The following is an 18,416-nucleotide window of genomic DNA, read 5'->3' on the forward strand; positions in this document are numbered from 1 at the left end:
GACCGGAATTTTTGTCCTTTTACATCAGCATCAAGAGCGAGTGCTAATTACACCTATATTTGGACAGTATAAATATTTTATTTTATTTTATAATTATAATTTTTATACAAAATATAATAAATAATTTAATTTTTTTAAATAATAAAATAAAATATAATAAAATTTGATTTAATTTTTAATTTTTAACTTAAAATTTTAATTTATCCCAACTTAATTCATTGTCTAAATAAGATATTAATAACTAATAAGATGAGCAATTAGCTTTTCTTTATTTTTCTTTTTAATAAAAGAAGGAATTTTTTTTTAAAAAAAAAAGAAAAGAAAAAAAAGGGTTAATTATCTCGAGATTTGTGATAAGATAATGGCATAAACATAAGCATGTGAGAATGCAGAAGCTGACCCCACTCTACTGACTTTCTTATTAACCTAATTATCTTGAAATTATTCAACCTTATCCCATCACGGCGGCTTTTTTATGCTCTTCAGTTAAAAGGTGGTGAAGAACATAGTATTTTGTGATTGCTATGCAGCTTCGTGGTATCTTGCTCAACTCTTTTATATGCATATCTTCTTCGTGAGGAACATAGTATTTTTTGCCTGCGACTACCCACAATTTAAGCGTTCCATGTCTCATTTTTATGTAACCAAAAAAAAAATATTGGAAAAGAAGTTCTTTGAAGTTGTTGTTTGAATTCAGTGGGAGAGATAGACAAAGTAAAGCGAGACCTTGGTATTTATTAAATTTTAATGCTACCTAGAAATTCATATAGTCAACAATAAATATTATAGTGCTATTTCGAGTTTTTATCTCTCTTTCATTTTAAGTCATTAAATTCAATAAAAAAAACTTAAAAATGAGATATTATCATCTTCAACCATTCGAATCCAAAATCAAGAAGAGAGTGCTATGTATATATTTTTTTTTATAGAGTTTGCCATACCTAATCTCATCGCTATTAGATATATTTTTAATATATGAAATTATTTAAATGTACTGTGAATATACTTAGGAATGTTAAAAGAAGAGTAGCCTTACTGAATTATGTATAGAATTTACAAGTGAGAATCGAGTAATTTTTTCAAATTATAAGATTCCAAAATCCAAAAGTAAGCAAAAATGGGTAAGTTTATGAATAGAATAGGCTGACTAGAATACAATTGGTTGGTGTACATATTTTTCCTTCGGTAATAGGACATAACAACAGTCAAGGGAGAAAGCACCAAGAAGACCCGCAACTGGGCGAGGAAAGGTACCTTCTTCTTCTACTGTCACATTTCGGTTTCGCAGCCGTCGCTTGCTTTTCCTTCTTCCTCAGCCTCCTCCTTCTCCAATCCTTTAAAAAAGTCAAGTCTTTGAGTCCTAAGTGGAGGGTTCTTTCTTTCCTTTCGTTTTTACTTCTTTGAAAATTCTCACGTCTTTGCCCACCACATTCCACAAACACCCAAAGAACAAGTCCAACTTCTTCTCTCTCTTCCTTCTCCCACTTCTCTTTCTACTTCTAGAATCTATAGAAACCTCACCCATTCGCCACCCACAAGCCCTGACCAGTTTTTAGCACGGCATTTGACAATTCTAAGGGAAATCGCATTTGGGTTCTGTTCCATTTTTTGAGTTGCAGACTTCTGGGAATCTGACTCTTTATAATATTTTTCAAGTGGATCCTTGGCCAATTCATTCATCAGGGGTGGAAAAGAGAAGGAACTTTGATAGGCAAGCATGGGGGATTCATCTAAGTCGAGTCGGTCGCCATTGGACGACTCACCGGTCGTGCAACTGACCGGTAAAATAATGGTGGTAGCCATCATAGTGCTCTTCGTTGTTGTGGTGTTTGTCCTTTTTCTCCACCTCTACGCCAAATGGTTCTGGTGGCGCATTGAAGGATCCAATCCTTCTGCTTCTCGTCGCCGCCGCAGACGCCGCTTCGTCTTCGCCCCCGGCCAGGACCCGGCGATCGCTGCCACCCTGAGAAGAGGGCTCGACCCCTTAGTCCTCCGCTCACTCCCCGTAGTGACATTCGATCCAAATGATTTCAAAGATGGGTTGGAATGCGCGGTTTGCCTCTCTGAGCTAGTGCCAGGAGAGACGGCTAGGCTGCTCCCCAAATGCAATCATGGGTTCCATGTTGATTGCATTGACATGTGGTTCCAGTCCCACTCCACCTGCCCGCTTTGCCGAAACCCAGTTGCTCCTGAAAGCTCCGAGGCCAACAACAATCATAGTGTCGAGGTACAAGAGGATATCGAGTCCTCAGGAGAAAATTCAGTCTCTGGGTATTCTGTTGAATCTCCAAATTTCCCCACAAACGTGCTGTTTTGGGGAAACCAGGCTCGGGTAAGTTCTGGGGGCGCTTGTTTGGAAGAAGGTCCTTCTTCTCAACCCCCTACTTGTCCATCGCCTTCTTCGTCGTTAGCAGTTAATAGCAGGCCATCGGACGGAATGTTGGTGATTGACATACCAAGGCGGATGACTGAGAATTTGTCATCCTTATCCCCTTCGGCAAGCAGGTTTGCCGAGGAGGAATCGAAGTCGCCCGTGCCTGCGAGGCTGAGGTCATTGAAGAGGCTTTTGAGCAGGGATAGAAGGGCAAGTCCTTGTAGTCCCGGTTCTGTTGATGTTGAGCAAGCAGGGAGAGCACAGACTTAGAAGCAAGTCCTTGGTAATTAGATTAAACATATTTGCTAGGACAGGCTATAGATGAGAACTCAATTCAGGATTATTTGAAGAAATGTTTCTAGCGATGAGAAATTGTTATTTGGAAGGTCTTGATGACGTCCGGTTCTACCATCCTAGAAAAATTGGTCCTTTTGGGGAGGAAGAAACTCCCCATGTTATTTTACTCAATGTTCTTTTATTCTTGATCTCGACAGAGATAATTTAGAGCTCGAGGTGGGAGATCTCAGCGATCTGAATCTCTTGTCATAGAGGAAGTTTGTATATCTGTTATTGAAACGGAAGTGAACAGTTTCTGAATTGTCAATATTGTATGAAAGTAAAATATAATACCGTGTTAAAGATGCATTCCTGTTTTATTCTTGATTAATTGCATCATCACCCCCTTCTCCAATTCTTTGCTCACCAATTATTTGCTCATGCGAATTTGAAAGGTTTTGGGGTGATAAGCAGAAAAAAGCTAAGTATTTATATGACAAATTACTGACTTATTAGTCAACCAGATAATTGGACACAGTTCATACTCTGTTTCAGGGAGGGTGGTTGGTTCGAAATCTTAAGTTGTACCTTAAACCAGCTTGAATGCAAATGGTGTAGAGGTGATAATGGGGTCTGTTCTTGGGATGCGGTTTTCACAATGCTACTGTTGCCAACTGACAGTGGCTTTGTTTGTTCATGACCTACCTTCTCATTTAGCTGCTCTTTACTAGATTTAGGCTTCTTCTATTTTTATTTTATTTTTCTCCCATAGGTTCATATGAAAGGATTTGTCACGACAGTTTAGTGTCCATCTCCCCCTCGCTCCTCTCCCACTCTTTTCACCGCAGTTGGTTAGTAACAAATAAACATAGTGGAAAATATTACTGGGGATAATACAGTGAGGATGAAATCGAAGATGGAATGTGGATAAGAGCAACGAGAAACACTGTCCAAGACAATTGCAGACGATATTCTTTGGTTTTGATGGGTAATCAGGGGACCATTACAGTTTTGATTTCCATGAAAATTATTTACAGCAAAATAGCTGTGCTTTTGAGGGACTACAAACTTTGTTTTCTGACCACGTATCAGCACCAAAAGATGGATCAATGTAAGTTTCTGAAAAATCACATCATATGCCAAGAAAACAGGATACAAAGCATGAAATGGAATTACAGACGACCGCCCTGAGGTTCTCTTGTTTCTTGAATGAAGGGATAAAACAAAATAATATAGCTCCAAGTTGGTTGATTTTTAAAAGAAAACGATCCTGCCATATCTGATATTTGGAAATTAAGAAATAAAATTTTCTTCTCAGCAAAATGTTCGGAAAGTTTTTCCTGTCCTCAAACTTCCCACAGTTTCTCAGCAGATTAAAAAACTCTTAAATGCGGAAAATGCAGATGCACCAGATTCAGATTTGACTAAAAAACTTCTTGATGTTTGTTGGTGCCCATACACTAAGTTACGAGGTAAACAGGTCCATAGGTCTGAATGGCATGAGGTCTGTCAAGCTGGTCAAGACACACATAAGATATCCCATTCTCCACTCTCTTTGTGGGGTTGAAAAGACCGGTGAGAGGCCCAGATGTGGAACGCCGGTGCCACTGCCTGCCATCATTGGTCTTGCCACTGCCATGTATTGGACCAGAAACGAGACGCCGTTTTGTAACAGAAATGTAAGAACTACTTGTTGGTTCCACTTGAGGCCTGTTGCTCTTTCTGTCAGTCTTCCACCATGATAAAAGAGAATTTTTCCATGATTTCTTGCCCTGTTTCTCTTCGGGCAATCTTTTCTTTCCTCTTTCTTCTGGATTGAATGGTGAGCTCTGGAAATCTACTCCTCCTGCGTGGTGTCTTGCTTCTTCCAAGAACTAATCAAAGGCAAATCCAATGACAATAGACTTGAAGAACGGTTTGCATGTAAACAAACATATATATTGCATACGCAATAGAAATAACTTCTGAAGGAAATATAAATGATCAACAATTGAACAACAACAATCTCAGTTCTGAAGATCAGTCAACTGGTGTTGACCTAACAAAGAGTGGGGGGAAAAAGAGAATAAGTTTTAATAAGTTTATAGTCCACTGGGTGAGAACATGCTAATTTTTTCTCCAACGTTAGAAAATTAACAGGAGAAAAAGAAGTTAAAAGCCATCACCTGCGAGAAGTCCACATAGGGATCAAATCCATCGCCGCTGTAAGCACTTGTTTCATATCTCGAATATGTTGGAGATTTCTTCATCATTGCCTGAACGTGGCATACCCAAAAAACTATAAAACAATGAAGCAAACTCAAAGAATTTAGAAGAATAAAAAGAAAAAGAAACATTCTGCATTACAGTTCAGAAGAGCTTGAGAGAATAATCCTCCAAACTGTGAAATATAATAGCTGGAAGCAGCAAGAAAATGGTTCTGAAGTAAGATGGATGATCTTTTAAAAATTCCCAAGTGGAGGAAAGTAGGAAAGAGAGAGCTTAATGTGTAATAAACACTTCGGTCGGACATATTTTACAACTGGTTTGAACTTGCAAGCATCCACAAAAGGCAAAAGCCAACGACCCTATTGATATCCTATAATGGCGCGAGTTGGAGAGATCATGAAACACTTTTGGTGGTGAAAATCTTTTACTCGCTTTTGCTTTAGGAAGAAATAACAGGCGGTGTGTTAAAAACTTGACATTGTCGCAATCTCTCCCCAACAACATTTTCCAAATGTGACACTCAAAAAGAGCACAGATTTAGCAGTTTATAATTTGAGAGAGAGAGAGAGAGAGAGAGAGAGATACCGCAGGAAGGCAAAAGCTAAATGAACTAATGAGCACAAGCACGAGAACGAATTAATTGATGTTGGCAATATACTTGCACGACCAAACAATGAGTCGACCTCACAACACAGCAACCCCTCTTGGGGTTAGCTTTGCCTATCCACTCCAATACAAAGAGTTGAGAAGATGCAGCCTTGAAGGGAGGCTTTAACCAGTCACTAAAATCACAAAACAATTAAAATTATATATATATTTTTATATATGTTTGTTTTGGGGGGTGGGGGTTGCTCTGAAAAAACACGGAGGGTCTGAATCTGATGCTCTTTGTTTGCCATTTAAAACAGATTAAAAAAAACGACTCTTATTATAAAACAAAAAAGGGAAATCAAAGGTAATAAATTATATATATATATATATATATTTTATGGGATCCTGTACTGCCTACTCGCAACAAATGCGGCGCATGTTACGGGGGTTCCGAGGCTTTAATGCGTAGTGTAAGGTGTACGTCCTGTTAATGTAAGATTCAAAAGAATAAAGGCCAACCCCCTTTACCCAATTTCAGAAATCAATCCATTCCATTTAAGACTCGAAGAAAAGACTATTTTCAGTGCAATCCCTTTTGATAATAAGATAAGATAAAATAAAATAAAATAAAATAATTTATAAATAATAGTAAATTAATTTGTAAATAATAGTAAAACGATTTGAATTAAGATGTTTTATGAGATTTTGAGAAATAAAAAAAAATTAAATAAAAAATATTATAAAGTTAAATATATTGTTAGAATAGAGTTTTTTAATATAATTTTATTTTAAGATTTGAAAAAATTAAATTATTTTTTGTGTTTTGTTTAAAAGTTTGAAAAAATTATAATAATTATACAAAAAAATTAAATAATTGAAATTAATAATTGTTTATATTTATAATATTTAAATATTAAAATGAGATGAAAAGATATTACAATTCAAAAGGGCCTAAGACTCACCAAAGTATGCGGTTGATATGAAATGAGAACAAGTTGCAGCCCTCCATGTTTGAATTAAAACAAGTTCTACCCCACCATGTGTGAGTCTACGATTTACTCGAAAGGAAACTATGATTATTGCCACACCCCCAATTTCATGATTTCTAAGACACTGCAACGTGGTTACTAATTATAATGCTTTTGCTATCATTATTAATCAATGGAGTAAATAAAATCAAATTCTTGCTTCCGTCGCCTACACACACTCCAATCCACCAGACCGATTCAACAAGCACTTACTGAGCTAATCAATTTAGAGAGAAGATATTTATAATTATGAACTGTGCAACCACCGTATAATTATTTTGAAAAAAATGAATAAAACATCAAATCTATATAAAAAAAAAAAAAATTAATTTTTTAATAATAAATCTCTTTTTTTTTTTTTAAAAAAAAATGATTAAGCAAGTATAAAATTACTAATCAATTTATAACTGAATTGTTAGCCTTCCCCCTCCCCCCACACATAAAGACAATGAGAAGTGCTAGGGCAACCCAAGCCATTTTTATAGTCTTGGATACTTTCCAAACCAATTAGAACTTAGCTAGATGACTCATTCCTGGACGCTTTTTTGCTGCTGTTTACCCCACACTAAGGCCTGAATTAGTATCCATCAAAACCAAAAACTTTTCAGGACATAACACATTGGTTCACACCATGCTCCAGCAAAAACGCCATCTTCAGGCTGTCAAAATACAGCACAGCAGTCTGCGTAAAGAATGATGAGAGAAGAAAAATAAGCTCTAGCACAAAACTTGCTAGATTAAGTAATGTTTGAACACCAACTACTCTTACACAAAACTCAAGACTGTAAATTAAGAAAGCGTGACAAACATGCAATGTTTGAAGATCATCTCACAACCTGTCGACATATAAGAACGAGAAAACATCAACAAGGTGACCCAACTGAGCCTATCAACCGCTATACACCATTAAGTGAGACACTTGACAAACTTAAGAAGCATTTAAAATGCATCCCTTGACTCGCAAAAGCCTTTGTCACTTGACCCCTTAAATATTTCACTTGTCACACTAGATGTCAAAGTTGAAGCAGAGGCAGTGCCATTACAATGCCAAAGATGGAAACTAGCAAGAACATCATCCAAGTTGGGAATGACTGCTTCCTGTTTATTCTCCTATCCTTAACCACCGCATCTTCTCCTGTAGAGTTAATAACTCGCTCTAACATGGGTGTGGAATTTTTTTGAGATGGATCTGGTGACACCTGCTCAGCAATAAGCTTCTCAGAAAGCTGCTGCTGCTGCTGGTTGTACTTGTCCACGTACTCGGGAAACAATTTCCTAAATGCGGGGCTGTAAAGATAAGAAAGAGTTAGGTTCAGATTGAAACGATTGTCACAGAATCTAAAAAATGTTGATATATTAAAGCTTTAAAGAATGTGTGCAAGGGGACAAAGCCAGCTTCTTTTCATCCCTTCTATTGCATAAATTCAGTCTTAGAACTGGTTTGGATTCAGAGATGAGATGAGATGGTTTTAGATAAAAGATGAAAGTTGAATAAAATATTGTTAGAATATTATTTTTTAATATTATTATTGTTTTAGCATTTGAAAAGGTTGAATTGTTTATTATATTTTGTATAGGAATTTGAGCAAGTTGTAATGATGAGATGAGATGAAACGCTTTCTAAATCCAAACGGGGCGCAAACAAATTAATTTTACCATAGATGATGGCAACAGTTGAATGATATTCAGGGAGCCTTTTGGAAAGACATAAGGAGTGTATCTGGATTCGGGACATCTGGTCATGAACTCTTACACTCGTACAAATGTAACTAATAGGTCATTCACCCATATGTCATGGACTTCAATGCACAAAGGTATATTCATAAAAATGGAGGCTAAAAAATTGACTTTCAAGTGCTGATTAAGACAGTAAAGAAAATGAAAAAAATCCTTTGAAGGTGATGCAACATACTTACTTCTTACAATTAAAAGAAAGGGAAGCCTTTGCTAGACGTTGCTTCTCAGCAACAGTAGTGTTCACACTACCAGTGGTAGGACTGTTGTCCATCTGCACGAGTAAAATGCATCCTCACATTTAAACAAATTGTGCGAAAGCAATGAGAAATTCAGACATTCTTCAAATATATGCCAATAGAATGGGCATAAAAGAAAATCACAATTTCATGCATCCGATTTTTAACACAATTAAGCTCATCTAAGCCTTAATCGGGTTGGTAATATGCAAAATCGGATTTTACATTTAAAAAAAAAAATAAAACAGAAGGGGCCCACTATCTTCATCACCAAAATGTGGAGGAGGAGAGAACTTGTATCATCCAAATTCTATCATAATATTCTAAATCTAGCCCTGGTAATTTGAGATTTACCAAACGAAACTGAGACTCCAAAAGAAAAAAATAGACAAGATAACAAGAGGAAGTGACTCTTTTAGCTACATATTTATAAGAGCAGCGGTATATAATATAACAAATGGTAAAGGCCTTGGGGAAAAGCCCTTCATTGGGGAATGCTCCCCCCAGGTCTAATATTCAAATCCCCTAGGATGCAAACAATCTCTAGGGACCATCAGACTGGGGGATTTTCCCCTTGAATTACCCGAGATGCACTTGCGCGAAACTCCTTGCCGAAAGCCTATGCACCCCTGAGATTAGTCGGGACATTGTTCTCGGACACCCAGTGCCAATAAAAATATAATACTAATATGGCAAATGATATTCTAACCAAGCATATGAAACGTAAAATATGAAAGAGCTGACTAACCATGAATGAAAGAAGCCCCGTGAGTATGCTGGCTCAGAAAGGAAGGAAAAAACATTAGTGAAAGACCAAATAAGAAATATAGTTAGAACCATTCATCCCAACAATAACTAAGGAAGAAATAGAGTCCACCGCAAACATTCCTCCTAACAATAACTTGTCAACAAGAAATTATGGTATTATGCAGTCATATAGAAAACACATACACAAAAAGAGTACTTCAGAACTAGAATCTGTCCTACCTTGACACAGACCACATTGGATTCCAACTTTCAGGATGAACTGCAAAATAAAGAAGTCAAAGGAAAACATAAGATAGGGTAGCGAAGAGACGGAGTTATTTTCTTCAACTAGTACCGTCAAAAACTTACAATCACTCATTGACAAGCATATTTTCTTTTGGGTCATGAAACGGCCATTAGGAGTGGTCATGCTACAAGGCAGAAATTGTCAATAAAAGTTAGAAGCAACCAAGATCAATGCATTTAGGAAATTTGAATCCTGATACTACAAGTACCATATTTCTTGAAAAAAGTATGGCATCCAAACAATAGATTACCTAATTCCTGGTGGCTTATAGGGATATTCTGGTGGAAACTTGATCTTTCCGTAGTAATATCCACCTTATATAACAAGCAGAGAAATTTCAAGCAATAAAATTACATAAATGAGTCTTAGAATGCCAAAATCACATTGATCAGGACTACAAAGAGAGGAGAAAATATGAAGAACATCCAAAATCACACACTAACAACAAACTGAACAAACCTGCAAAAGGTGTTCCTTCACTTCCCTCCAGCACATAATCTGGAATATGAAGGATGGAGGATAAAAACAAGGTTAAGAAATCTTAACTTTTTTTTTATCAGTAAATAGGAATTTTATTAAAATTAGGTGAAGCCAAGTACACGGGACATATACAAGAAGAATCTTAACCAAAATGACAACATAAATAGATTAGCTAACAGAAAGACAAAGGCAAGATTGTGAGATGAGGAATGTCAGGTATAGTATGGCAACCTTTATTATTCACCACAAAGCAGGTATCATAATACATGCAATAACCTGAGGGAAATTGGAGTAACTACTCATAAAAAGGTGAACTAAGCAAGTTGTATGATATGTTAACAAATGAACCTTCATCCTCACATGAGATATATAGGTAAGAGACATTGGCTACAAATGAGTGCAGTTGTTGACCACTCAAGTCCAGTTATTAAGCACCTTTATATATGTGGATAACTTCCATCTGAGGATGCTGAAATCATTTGAAAAACTTGAACAGGTACCATCCAACCAGGAAAAGAAGAATATTGTTTATAATAAGTATTGACCAAAATTATCACGACTATATGAACAAACAATCTGATAGTTTATTCTTCTTTACCCACTATAACATTATTCAAAAGCCTCCTAAGATCTTATCTTGCATGCATAAAAAAAACAGAAGTGGCAGCAGAGTTCAATTACCAATTCAGAATATTTCCAATTTGTAACATCAAAGCTTGACAATATTCTGCAGAAAAATATAGTATTTGGAATAAACTTACGCCACTCAAGAATGTCATTTGGGGAAGGACGGGCCACAACATGGGAAACTGGTTCCTACAAGTTCATAGAAAATACAATCAGCACCACGTACACCTTTTTTAATGGGCATATATCCAAGAAGATCCAGTTCAACATGGAAAAGAATAGGAATGAGACTCACTTCACAAATGGAAGGTCTGACAAACGATCTTTAATTTAATTTTTTTTTTCAATATTCAATGAATCAATTATGAGTCCAAATAGGCTTTGAGGGTATGGCACCTGCTCCATGGTGGAGACCAGGCCAAAAACATTTGACCTGGATGATTCAACTGTACTCCAGCTAAACTTACGCCGAAGAAGGCATATTAAATAGGACCAGAGTTTACTATACATATCCACATATTAAGGACCTGTGAAATTAAATTTAAATAAGAACTCTTTGAAGTGTAAAAAATGGGAGCCGTACTTTACAGAGTGCTCTATATTCCTTCTGGAGGCGCTTGATACATGACTTCTCTGCCATCTCACAACTACCAAAAATAGTATATGAAGCCCCAGCCAATCTTTTCTTCTAATACAATCTTTACTGCCTGTTCCCTGATAAACATAAAAGAAGGAGACAACTATTAGTTATTTAAAAAATCCAAAATAACCTTATACTACCTTAAAAGGAAAACATATCTACTAAAGAAAAAGAGAAAATTCTAACTTGAGGAGAAAAAAATGCAATCTACAATTTATGGAACAGAAATGTGAAATTATATAGAACCCGAAGAGAATTTTTTTCTTTTTCCTTTTTAAAAAATCCTAACCTGATGCAAATTTAGGAAAGCTTGTTGGTAAATCTGACATTGATGCATATATATTTTTTTCTTTGATATATTATTAATGAAAAAGCAAGAGGGTTCTATCCAAGTACACAAAGAATATACAAAAGAGGAACCTAAATAAATGTCCATCATGGATATTAGAAGCGTACATCAATCATAGATGAAACATGATATGCTTTTCATGCAAATATAACGTCCATCATCATGCACATTGGTAGTTCTGGCAGGGCATAAAAGCTAATGAAGATTAGTCCTCTATATATAAGCGATCCTTTTCCACTTCCACTCAGTTTGCATAATATGATGCAATCCCCAAAAGTGAAGACTGAAAATATCATGAATTGTTTAAAGATTAACAGTATGAATGAAAATTGTTGTAAATGCTTTACAAGTTTCTCAAATGAATGCATATCTGAACTATTTTCTAAAAATATACTTCTTAGCGATAAATCTATATATCAATAAAATAAATCCAATCTTATGAACCTTACAAACAGTGAAAATTTAACTTCATTTAACCCAGGTGGTTGCTCATCCACCACCATCACCACTCTCTACAAGGTTCTTTTAGAGTCCACTTCATCGAAGGGGTTTTGGCTATTTTCAAAAAGACGAGGATGAGAAACAAGCATCATTTTTTTCACTTTAAATTTTGCATCACTCCATTTTTTTTTTTTAATGAATAAGAAATTGTATTGAGATAAGTAGCAAGGCAAAGCCAAATATACAAGAAGTATACAGAACTGAACCAGTTACAAGTCACTAGTTCCATTAAACACAAAAGCCGAAGCCCATTAAAATAAGGTATTAAAGAAAAAACGTCTAAGTTCATCCACCAAGCATTCCTTATCTCCAAAGCATTGACCATTCCTCTCATCCCAAATACACCAAACAGCAGCAATTTGCAAATTACCCCTTAAACCTCTCCAACAAGCAAAAATATTCACCATCCTCCTAGGCATCACCCAAGCCATTCCACTTCTATTAAACACTTCATATAATAACACCCTAGTCACCTCACAATGTAATAATAAAATATCCACTCATTCACCAGCTTTCTTACATAAGAAGCACCAATCCAAAACAATTAATCCATGCTTCTTGAGATTGTCCAAAGTCAAAATCTTCCCTACGGAAGCAGCCCAGCCAAAGAACGCCACATTTGAAAGCACCTTACTCTTCCAAGGAGAGGAGTGTACCCTATTCAGCCTAGACAGCAACTTGTACAAAGAATGAACTGAAAACTTCTTATTACCAGTTTGCCTCCAGACCATGTTATCACTCACATCCCGCCCAAGTTGTGTAGCATACAGTAAGCCAAACAAATCAGAAACGGCCTCTATTTCCCAGTCATTAACAGCTGTAGAAAATAGAACATTCCAATGGGATGAACCACCAGAAGAGTCCAAAATCTCAGCCACCGAAGCATCCGGATATTGAGAAATATGAAAAAGATCTGGATAAACAGCGCTAAGAACCCTACCACCACATCATGGATTATGCCAAAAAATTCTGGAATTATCACCAACCAAAAAACAAAAACTGTTTTACAAAATCATCTCAACCACTCCTAATACACTCCCTCTGATTTCTTCCCTCCAAATATATTCTATACCTCCGACCAAATGGAGCTTTATGATGAGGAAGTTAATAGGTATTTTTTTTCATTGATAAAGACAAGAAAGATATATTTGTCATACTGGTTTTAAATTACTAGATCAAGCTTCCACATAAGAGCTCAAAATCTCCTTGCTGGACGTTCTAAAAAAGCCAGCAAGACCATCACCGGACTTGGTGGCACGTATAATCCGGGCTGTGCAATACTACAGAAATTATGCTTCGTCCATACTTCCAAGTCAACATTTTCAAGGTGGTAAATTCTAATTAAAACAACAGTATAGTTCTATCCAATTTTATTTAATAAATTGCATTAATTTTCTAGAAATTTGCTCCTATTCATTCCTTCAATCGTACTTTTCGATGCTTCCAAAATGAGGAATTGTAAGGGTCACAAAATAAATGAAGAAAATCATTCATTTATCACTCTCAAAACTCAGACTCAGAAACTAAACTCTTTTGAGGACAGAATGATACAATCACAAAGAAATTCCTTCTTCAATTTCACGATATCTATTTCCACTGCAAATTCAAATCAACGAGCCAAAATCCGGATCCAACAATAAAATCTCGGCAAATAAATTAACTGAATGAATAAATAAAGAAAAATATGCAAGTAAACCTCGAATCAAAAGATATGAAACGGAAAAGATTCTTACCTGAAAGAGATTGAGGTGGCCGGGACTTCAAATTAAGGGCTCTTTCGTTAGATTTATACCTGGTATTCAGAAATCGAGTAAATGAGGGGAAGGGGAGTTAAGATTGGGGAGGTTTGGATTGAATTCAATGAATGCTTAAGATTTAAAATAAGGGTTTCCGATGTTTATACAGTTACCCACCAAAAAGCTGTGATCGGGGGGGATTCCAGGAGATGGGGGGCTGGGTCTTCGTTCAAAGCGGGATCAACTCTACTCATAAAGACGTTCTTATCCCTCTCGTTTCCCTCTTACGTTGCTCGAGTGCCTTGTAAGGGAAGGCCAATTTTGTCCACACAACTTTGTTTACTTTCTGCCGACTTTCCTTTTATTTTTTTCCCTGAGGAATTTGTAGATTTCTTTTAGTAAATCAGAGGAATTTGTAGATAACTGACCAATGGAGACGGTTTCCTTAGGCCATAGGTATTTTTGAAAATACGAAGTTTCTCATACATTTTTTTGAATTCAAGTTTCATGGTATCCCTGATCACTCCAAAAATACGAAAACCTAAAATAAGTTGAATTTGTTACATTCACCTTTTTTATATTATTTGTACACTTTACTGATATGATTAGTCAAAAAAGTTATTTTATATTAACAATAAGTGATTCAACATATCACATTAATGAAATACGTAAAGAATATTTAAAAGTGATTGCATGTGTAATTTTTGATCTTGTCTTTAAAATCCAAGTATCAAATCCTAATCTCAATCCAAACAAATAATTAGTCGTAGGCATCCCTGACCAATCGAACAGGATCCAAGAGCCCATTGTATGCTTTTGAATATGGTGCCAACTTTGCTTTGTTTTTCACACAGCTTTACACTGTCATGTATTGCCACAAAGGTGCAACCAGTAGGAGCAGTTTCAAGTTCCAACTTCTACTTTCGGCAGCACCAATTTCTGTTAGTTACCGGACAAGCAACAGCTGTTATCAAGACGATTTTTTTTTTTTTTTTTTTTTTTTTTTTCTCAGGGATCCAAAAATGTCTTCCTACCACTTGTTAACCAGATTATAATATTACCCTTTCATCTCCCCCAAAAAAAGAACTAGTATTAATATTTATATCACGTGCCTCATCACATAATCCCTCTCTGTAGATATGTATCAACTATTTCCACCAAATCTAGAGGTCAGAGTTGCAACATTAGCAGTCAACATTGAGCACATGATCCCACTGACAGCACTTCCCCTACCACACAAGATATTACCGATATTTAAGTAAGGAAGTGAGCCATAAATCAAAGACTCCCATACCATCTTAATCACAGGTTTGAAAAACACCATCTGCAGTTCACTCCCATAGAAAACAAACAAGATACCATAAACCATGAAGTCCTGGTCTAGAGCACTGGCTGCTCTCACTTTTGCACTTTCACTGCTATCGTTTTTGTGGCCTGGTGGAGCTGGAGACAACCGTCCGTTAACACAAGGATCTTCCTTCTCGGGATCATCCTCTCAGGCTCTCAAAGATTTGCAAGGGGACAGGAAGAATCCTTATAAGCAGGTGGACTCATGCTTTCGAAAGATACCTCCATCAACTTCGAATCCCATACAGAACAAGTAATTCCTGCCACCAGTGGTGGTCTCAAGTCTTTCCACTGTCAGCCGCTTCACCATGGCTTACTCAAATATATGTTCTTGTTCCAGGTCCAATCCTCCATCTACCGGCTGAGAAAGTACAGAACAAGGATTAGTGGAATCTCAACAGAATCTAGTTTTATTTTTCTTTCATTCGCATATTTGTTAGACATAGGGTGGCAATGTATTACTTTTTTCAGACTCCAAGAAAGGTTATATGTATTTTTTAGAGGTATAATGCATTCACAGTAGTTTTGGCCAACATGGGCTGTGGATTAATGTTCTCAACTGAGAATGCTCAGTATCTGGATGTAGAATTAAAACAACTCCTTTGTTTAACTTCGACTTCAAAAGCAAATAGCTCAATGAAAGTATATTCAATAGATTGTACAAGTACAACAGCTAGAACTAAATGACCAAAGTAATTTCCTCTCTTACTCAATCAACTTTCTGATTCAGTTATATGTGCTAATGTCAAAGTCTACAAAATCAAAAGCACAAAGAAAGCTCACCCACACTTACACGAAGGATTCTGCCAGGCTATCCTTTCAGTATTTTTCTTCTCCACTTGAGTTACAGATTAGGCATCTTATGTCAAAATTTACAGTTCTGAAAACAGAGAGTAGATTTCTTTGTGGAATTATTCAACAGGACATCCTTTCTTTCGCATTTCTTGTTGTCAGATTGGTCTAGTTTTTTATTCAAGATTACATCTTCCATCAGTTTACCCACTGCTGCAGCATTTACAGAGCCAACATGACCTTTTTCTTGTCCAACTTACTTTTCACCTCGGTGATACCACCATCCATGGGACTATGAGAGTTTTGTAAATTTCCCACTGCACTGATCAGGGTTTTTTGCTTAAAGCCTTACATGCTCAAAAATGGCACACCAGAAAGAAAGGAGATGGTCAATCTCTTTCCTCATTTCCTTCAAGTCTTTCGTGTATGATAAATGTTTGGGGGAATCGGCAAGAAGACCCTCATTCTTGGATGACTTGGCTTCACTGGAAGCAAGCGTAATATAAAACTCAGTAAGATGCTTGTTTTGGCCTCCACTGATCAGGTTGAGCAGCAAATCTACTGTAATAAGCAAAATGCATCAACACACAAAGGTTAAAAAGGACAAAAAAATTCCCAAAACCAAATTTAAGAAAAGCAATGCTAGAATATCATATCAAAATTAACAGATATTGCCTATTTGAACTATTGCAGATACCAGCACAAGCAATGCAATTCAACCATCACGTTCCCTACAATATTTTTTTTTATAAGTATGTTCGCTATAATAATTATTGGAAGACCAAAATAGTCATACTCATTTCATTGTAACATTTTATCTTTACACATGGGAACATGTATAACCATGGTAAGAACATATTCCATTTTTGTGGCATAATAGACTGTTAAATTCTATAATTTTTGAACTAGAAAATAATTCCTCGTGTCACCTACTGATGTTGAATATAAATTGGCCTATACAATGACCTTTATTTTTTGGAAAAGTAACTCTACAATGATTGGTACAGAGTGATATACAGAGGCCAATTTAGATAATAAAGCATGTAAGTTATTACTTTTCCCAAGCAATTCCATTGAATGATAGAACTTTAGCTAAGATAAGAACTTTGTAATAAAAATACAAGCTTCAAATACGGCTACAATACAAACTTGATAACTAATCAGCGCCTTAATTTCACAGAAGCATCTGACCTGAGAAAAGCTTCAATAACAAGTGCTCCCTCCCCTCTCTGCTTTCACTTCTCCAAGCAAATGATCAGCTCTCATGGATGTGAATCGTGTGATTATCGCAATATAAGCACGGCTGAATGTATTCCTGTGAAACAGAAATGCATGATTGATGTTTCAAATATATCTGCAGTATCAATATATGGAATACCCGATCATACATCTCAGAAGACTATCTGTTCATCACCAAAACAAACGTAAAGAACAAGCTTAATGTATAGTTTTCTTTACGATTGTTCAGGGACCAGATATTAAGGGTGATAAAAACTGAAATTACATTTTTTTTATTTATTTAATCACCGCACACCGTACTTATTTATTTATTTTTCTCTTACCAAATATAAAGTGTATGAATAATGAATAAAAAAATTCAATTAGCTTGAAAAGAATTAAAAAATTTTAAAAATAACTTAAAATAAGTGTGAAATGTGACGCGTAAAAATGATAGTAGAACTCATATATTATATATATATATATATTACAAGAGAAAATAACAGAAAAGAAGCTCTGAAATCTAACTGCTACCGCTACCGCTACCTGCAAAGGGGAGAGGTACAGAGACAGCTATCGGTAACTTGGTGCATAATCCAGCACCCCACGGAAGACGCTGTGAAGATAATGGGCCTGTTTTAAGTCCGGCTTTACAAACGGCTTTCTTCTTTGGGCCCAAAATTAGTAATCCAAGGTTCTAGGGCCCGTGCTTGAGGAAATGGGGAGTACTTTACGGCATAGAAGCCCACCCAATCCATCGAATGACGTATATTTTGCGTAATTATGATCAATGCCCATGACCACCACCATTTGGAGAAGAGGTCGAATCCAACTTTAGAATTATTATCTAAATTAGAAGAATTAGAATAAAATAAAATAAAAATTATATTCATCATCCTCATATTATATTCATATTTAATTTTTTTCTCTTATTAAATATGTAGTGTATGAATGATGAGTAAAAAAATTTCAATTAGTTTAAAAAGAATAAAACATAAATTATAACAAAATAAAAATAAGTATGGTACGTGGAGATAATGAATAACAAAATTTTAAAATAAATAAATATAAAATAAATTTTATAATATTTATTTAACATATAAAATTATTCAAAAAATGAATTAAATATTATAAAATTTAATTTAAAGTACGTTAATTATGCGATGGACAAATCTCATACGAGTTATTATTGCTAATTTGCTGTCCCTGCCTGGCTTTTTTT

At 35.8% G+C, this 18,416-nt stretch overlaps 4 protein-coding genes across 9 annotated transcripts; 2 read left to right on the forward strand and 2 right to left on the reverse strand.

Moving 5' to 3' along the window:
• Window positions 1-1,203: 1,203 nt before the first annotated feature.
• On the forward strand, window positions 1,204-3,019 carry LOC122279715 (RING-H2 finger protein ATL3-like). Its single transcript, XM_043090505.1, has one exon. It carries the CDS (start codon window positions 1,718-1,720, stop codon window positions 2,642-2,644), a length of 927 nt encoding a protein of 308 aa, XP_042946439.1. The 5' UTR covers window positions 1,204-1,717; the 3' UTR covers window positions 2,645-3,019.
• A 721-nt stretch (window positions 3,020-3,740) lies between these two features.
• On the reverse strand, window positions 3,741-5,709 carry LOC122279724. Of its 5 annotated transcripts, none has more exons than XM_043090541.1 (3): window positions 5,444-5,709; window positions 4,816-4,928; window positions 3,741-4,524 (listed from the first exon to the last, which is right to left on the reverse strand). In XM_043090541.1, the coding sequence occupies exons 2-3, from the start codon at window positions 4,900-4,902 to the stop codon at window positions 4,111-4,113; spliced, it is 501 nt and encodes a 166-aa protein (XP_042946475.1). In that variant the 5' UTR covers window positions 4,903-4,928; window positions 5,444-5,709; the 3' UTR covers window positions 3,741-4,110. The 5 variants fall into 5 exon arrangements, with proteins under 5 accessions (XP_042946475.1, XP_042946467.1, XP_042946483.1 ...); XM_043090533.1 differs by having other exon boundaries at window positions 4,816-4,905; window positions 5,521-5,708; XM_043090549.1 differs by having other exon boundaries at window positions 4,816-4,905; window positions 5,444-5,708.
• Window positions 5,710-7,188: 1,479 nt separating this feature from the next.
• Window positions 7,189-14,109, reverse strand: LOC122279749 (ubiquitin-conjugating enzyme E2 34-like). Of its 2 annotated transcripts, XM_043090566.1 has the most exons (11): window positions 14,015-14,109; window positions 13,835-13,893; window positions 11,195-11,325; window positions 10,746-10,800; window positions 9,964-10,002; window positions 9,755-9,818; window positions 9,567-9,628; window positions 9,438-9,477; window positions 9,199-9,226; window positions 8,394-8,485; window positions 7,189-7,764 (listed from the first exon to the last, which is right to left on the reverse strand). In XM_043090566.1, the coding sequence occupies exons 3-11, from the start codon at window positions 11,249-11,251 to the stop codon at window positions 7,491-7,493; spliced, it is 711 nt and encodes a 236-aa protein (XP_042946500.1). In that variant the 5' UTR covers window positions 11,252-11,325; window positions 13,835-13,893; window positions 14,015-14,109; the 3' UTR covers window positions 7,189-7,490. The 2 variants fall into 2 exon arrangements, with proteins under 2 accessions (XP_042946500.1, XP_042946495.1); XM_043090561.1 differs by having other exon boundaries at window positions 13,835-14,074.
• A 1,095-nt stretch (window positions 14,110-15,204) lies between these two features.
• On the forward strand, window positions 15,205-15,813 carry LOC122303200. The gene is made up of 2 exons (XM_043114842.1): window positions 15,205-15,437; window positions 15,525-15,813. Exons 1-2 carry the CDS (start codon window positions 15,205-15,207, stop codon window positions 15,547-15,549), a joined length of 258 nt encoding a protein of 85 aa, XP_042970776.1. The 3' UTR covers window positions 15,550-15,813.
• Window positions 15,814-18,416: the final 2,603 nt, after the last annotated feature.

This window comes from Carya illinoinensis, chromosome 1, assembly GCF_018687715.1.
Source record: "Carya illinoinensis cultivar Pawnee chromosome 1, C.illinoinensisPawnee_v1, whole genome shotgun sequence".
Lineage (NCBI taxonomy): Eukaryota > Viridiplantae > Streptophyta > Magnoliopsida > Fagales > Juglandaceae > Carya > Carya illinoinensis.

Excerpts from the sequence above, each read along its gene's own strand:
- LOC122279715 (XM_043090505.1), top strand. The coding sequence starts at position 1,718 with ATGGGGGATTCATCTAAGTCGAGTCGGTCGCCATTGGACGACTCACCG.
- LOC122279724 (XM_043090515.1), bottom strand. The coding sequence starts at position 4,986 with ATGTTTCTTTTTCTTTTTATTCTTCTAAATTCTTTGAGTTTGCTTCAT. Across the intron at positions 4,525-4,815 it reads CCTATGTGGACTTCTCGCAG|TTCTTGGAAGAAGCAAGACA; the intron begins GTGATGGCTTTT and ends GCCTTTGATTAG.
- LOC122279749 (XM_043090566.1), bottom strand. The coding sequence starts at position 11,251 with ATGGCAGAGAAGTCATGTATCAAGCGCCTCCAGAAGGAATATAGAGCA. Across the intron at positions 9,478-9,566 it reads ATGCTTGTCAATGAGTGATT|TTCATCCTGAAAGTTGGAAT; the intron begins GTAAGTTTTTGA and ends TTTATTTTGCAG. Across the intron at positions 8,486-9,198 it reads CGGGGCTTCTTTCATTCATG|ATGGACAACAGTCCTACCAC; the intron begins GTTAGTCAGCTC and ends TTACTCGTGCAG.
- LOC122303200 (XM_043114842.1), top strand. The coding sequence starts at position 15,205 with ATGAAGTCCTGGTCTAGAGCACTGGCTGCTCTCACTTTTGCACTTTCA. Across the intron at positions 15,438-15,524 it reads TCGAATCCCATACAGAACAA|GTCCAATCCTCCATCTACCG; the intron begins GTAATTCCTGCC and ends TTCTTGTTCCAG.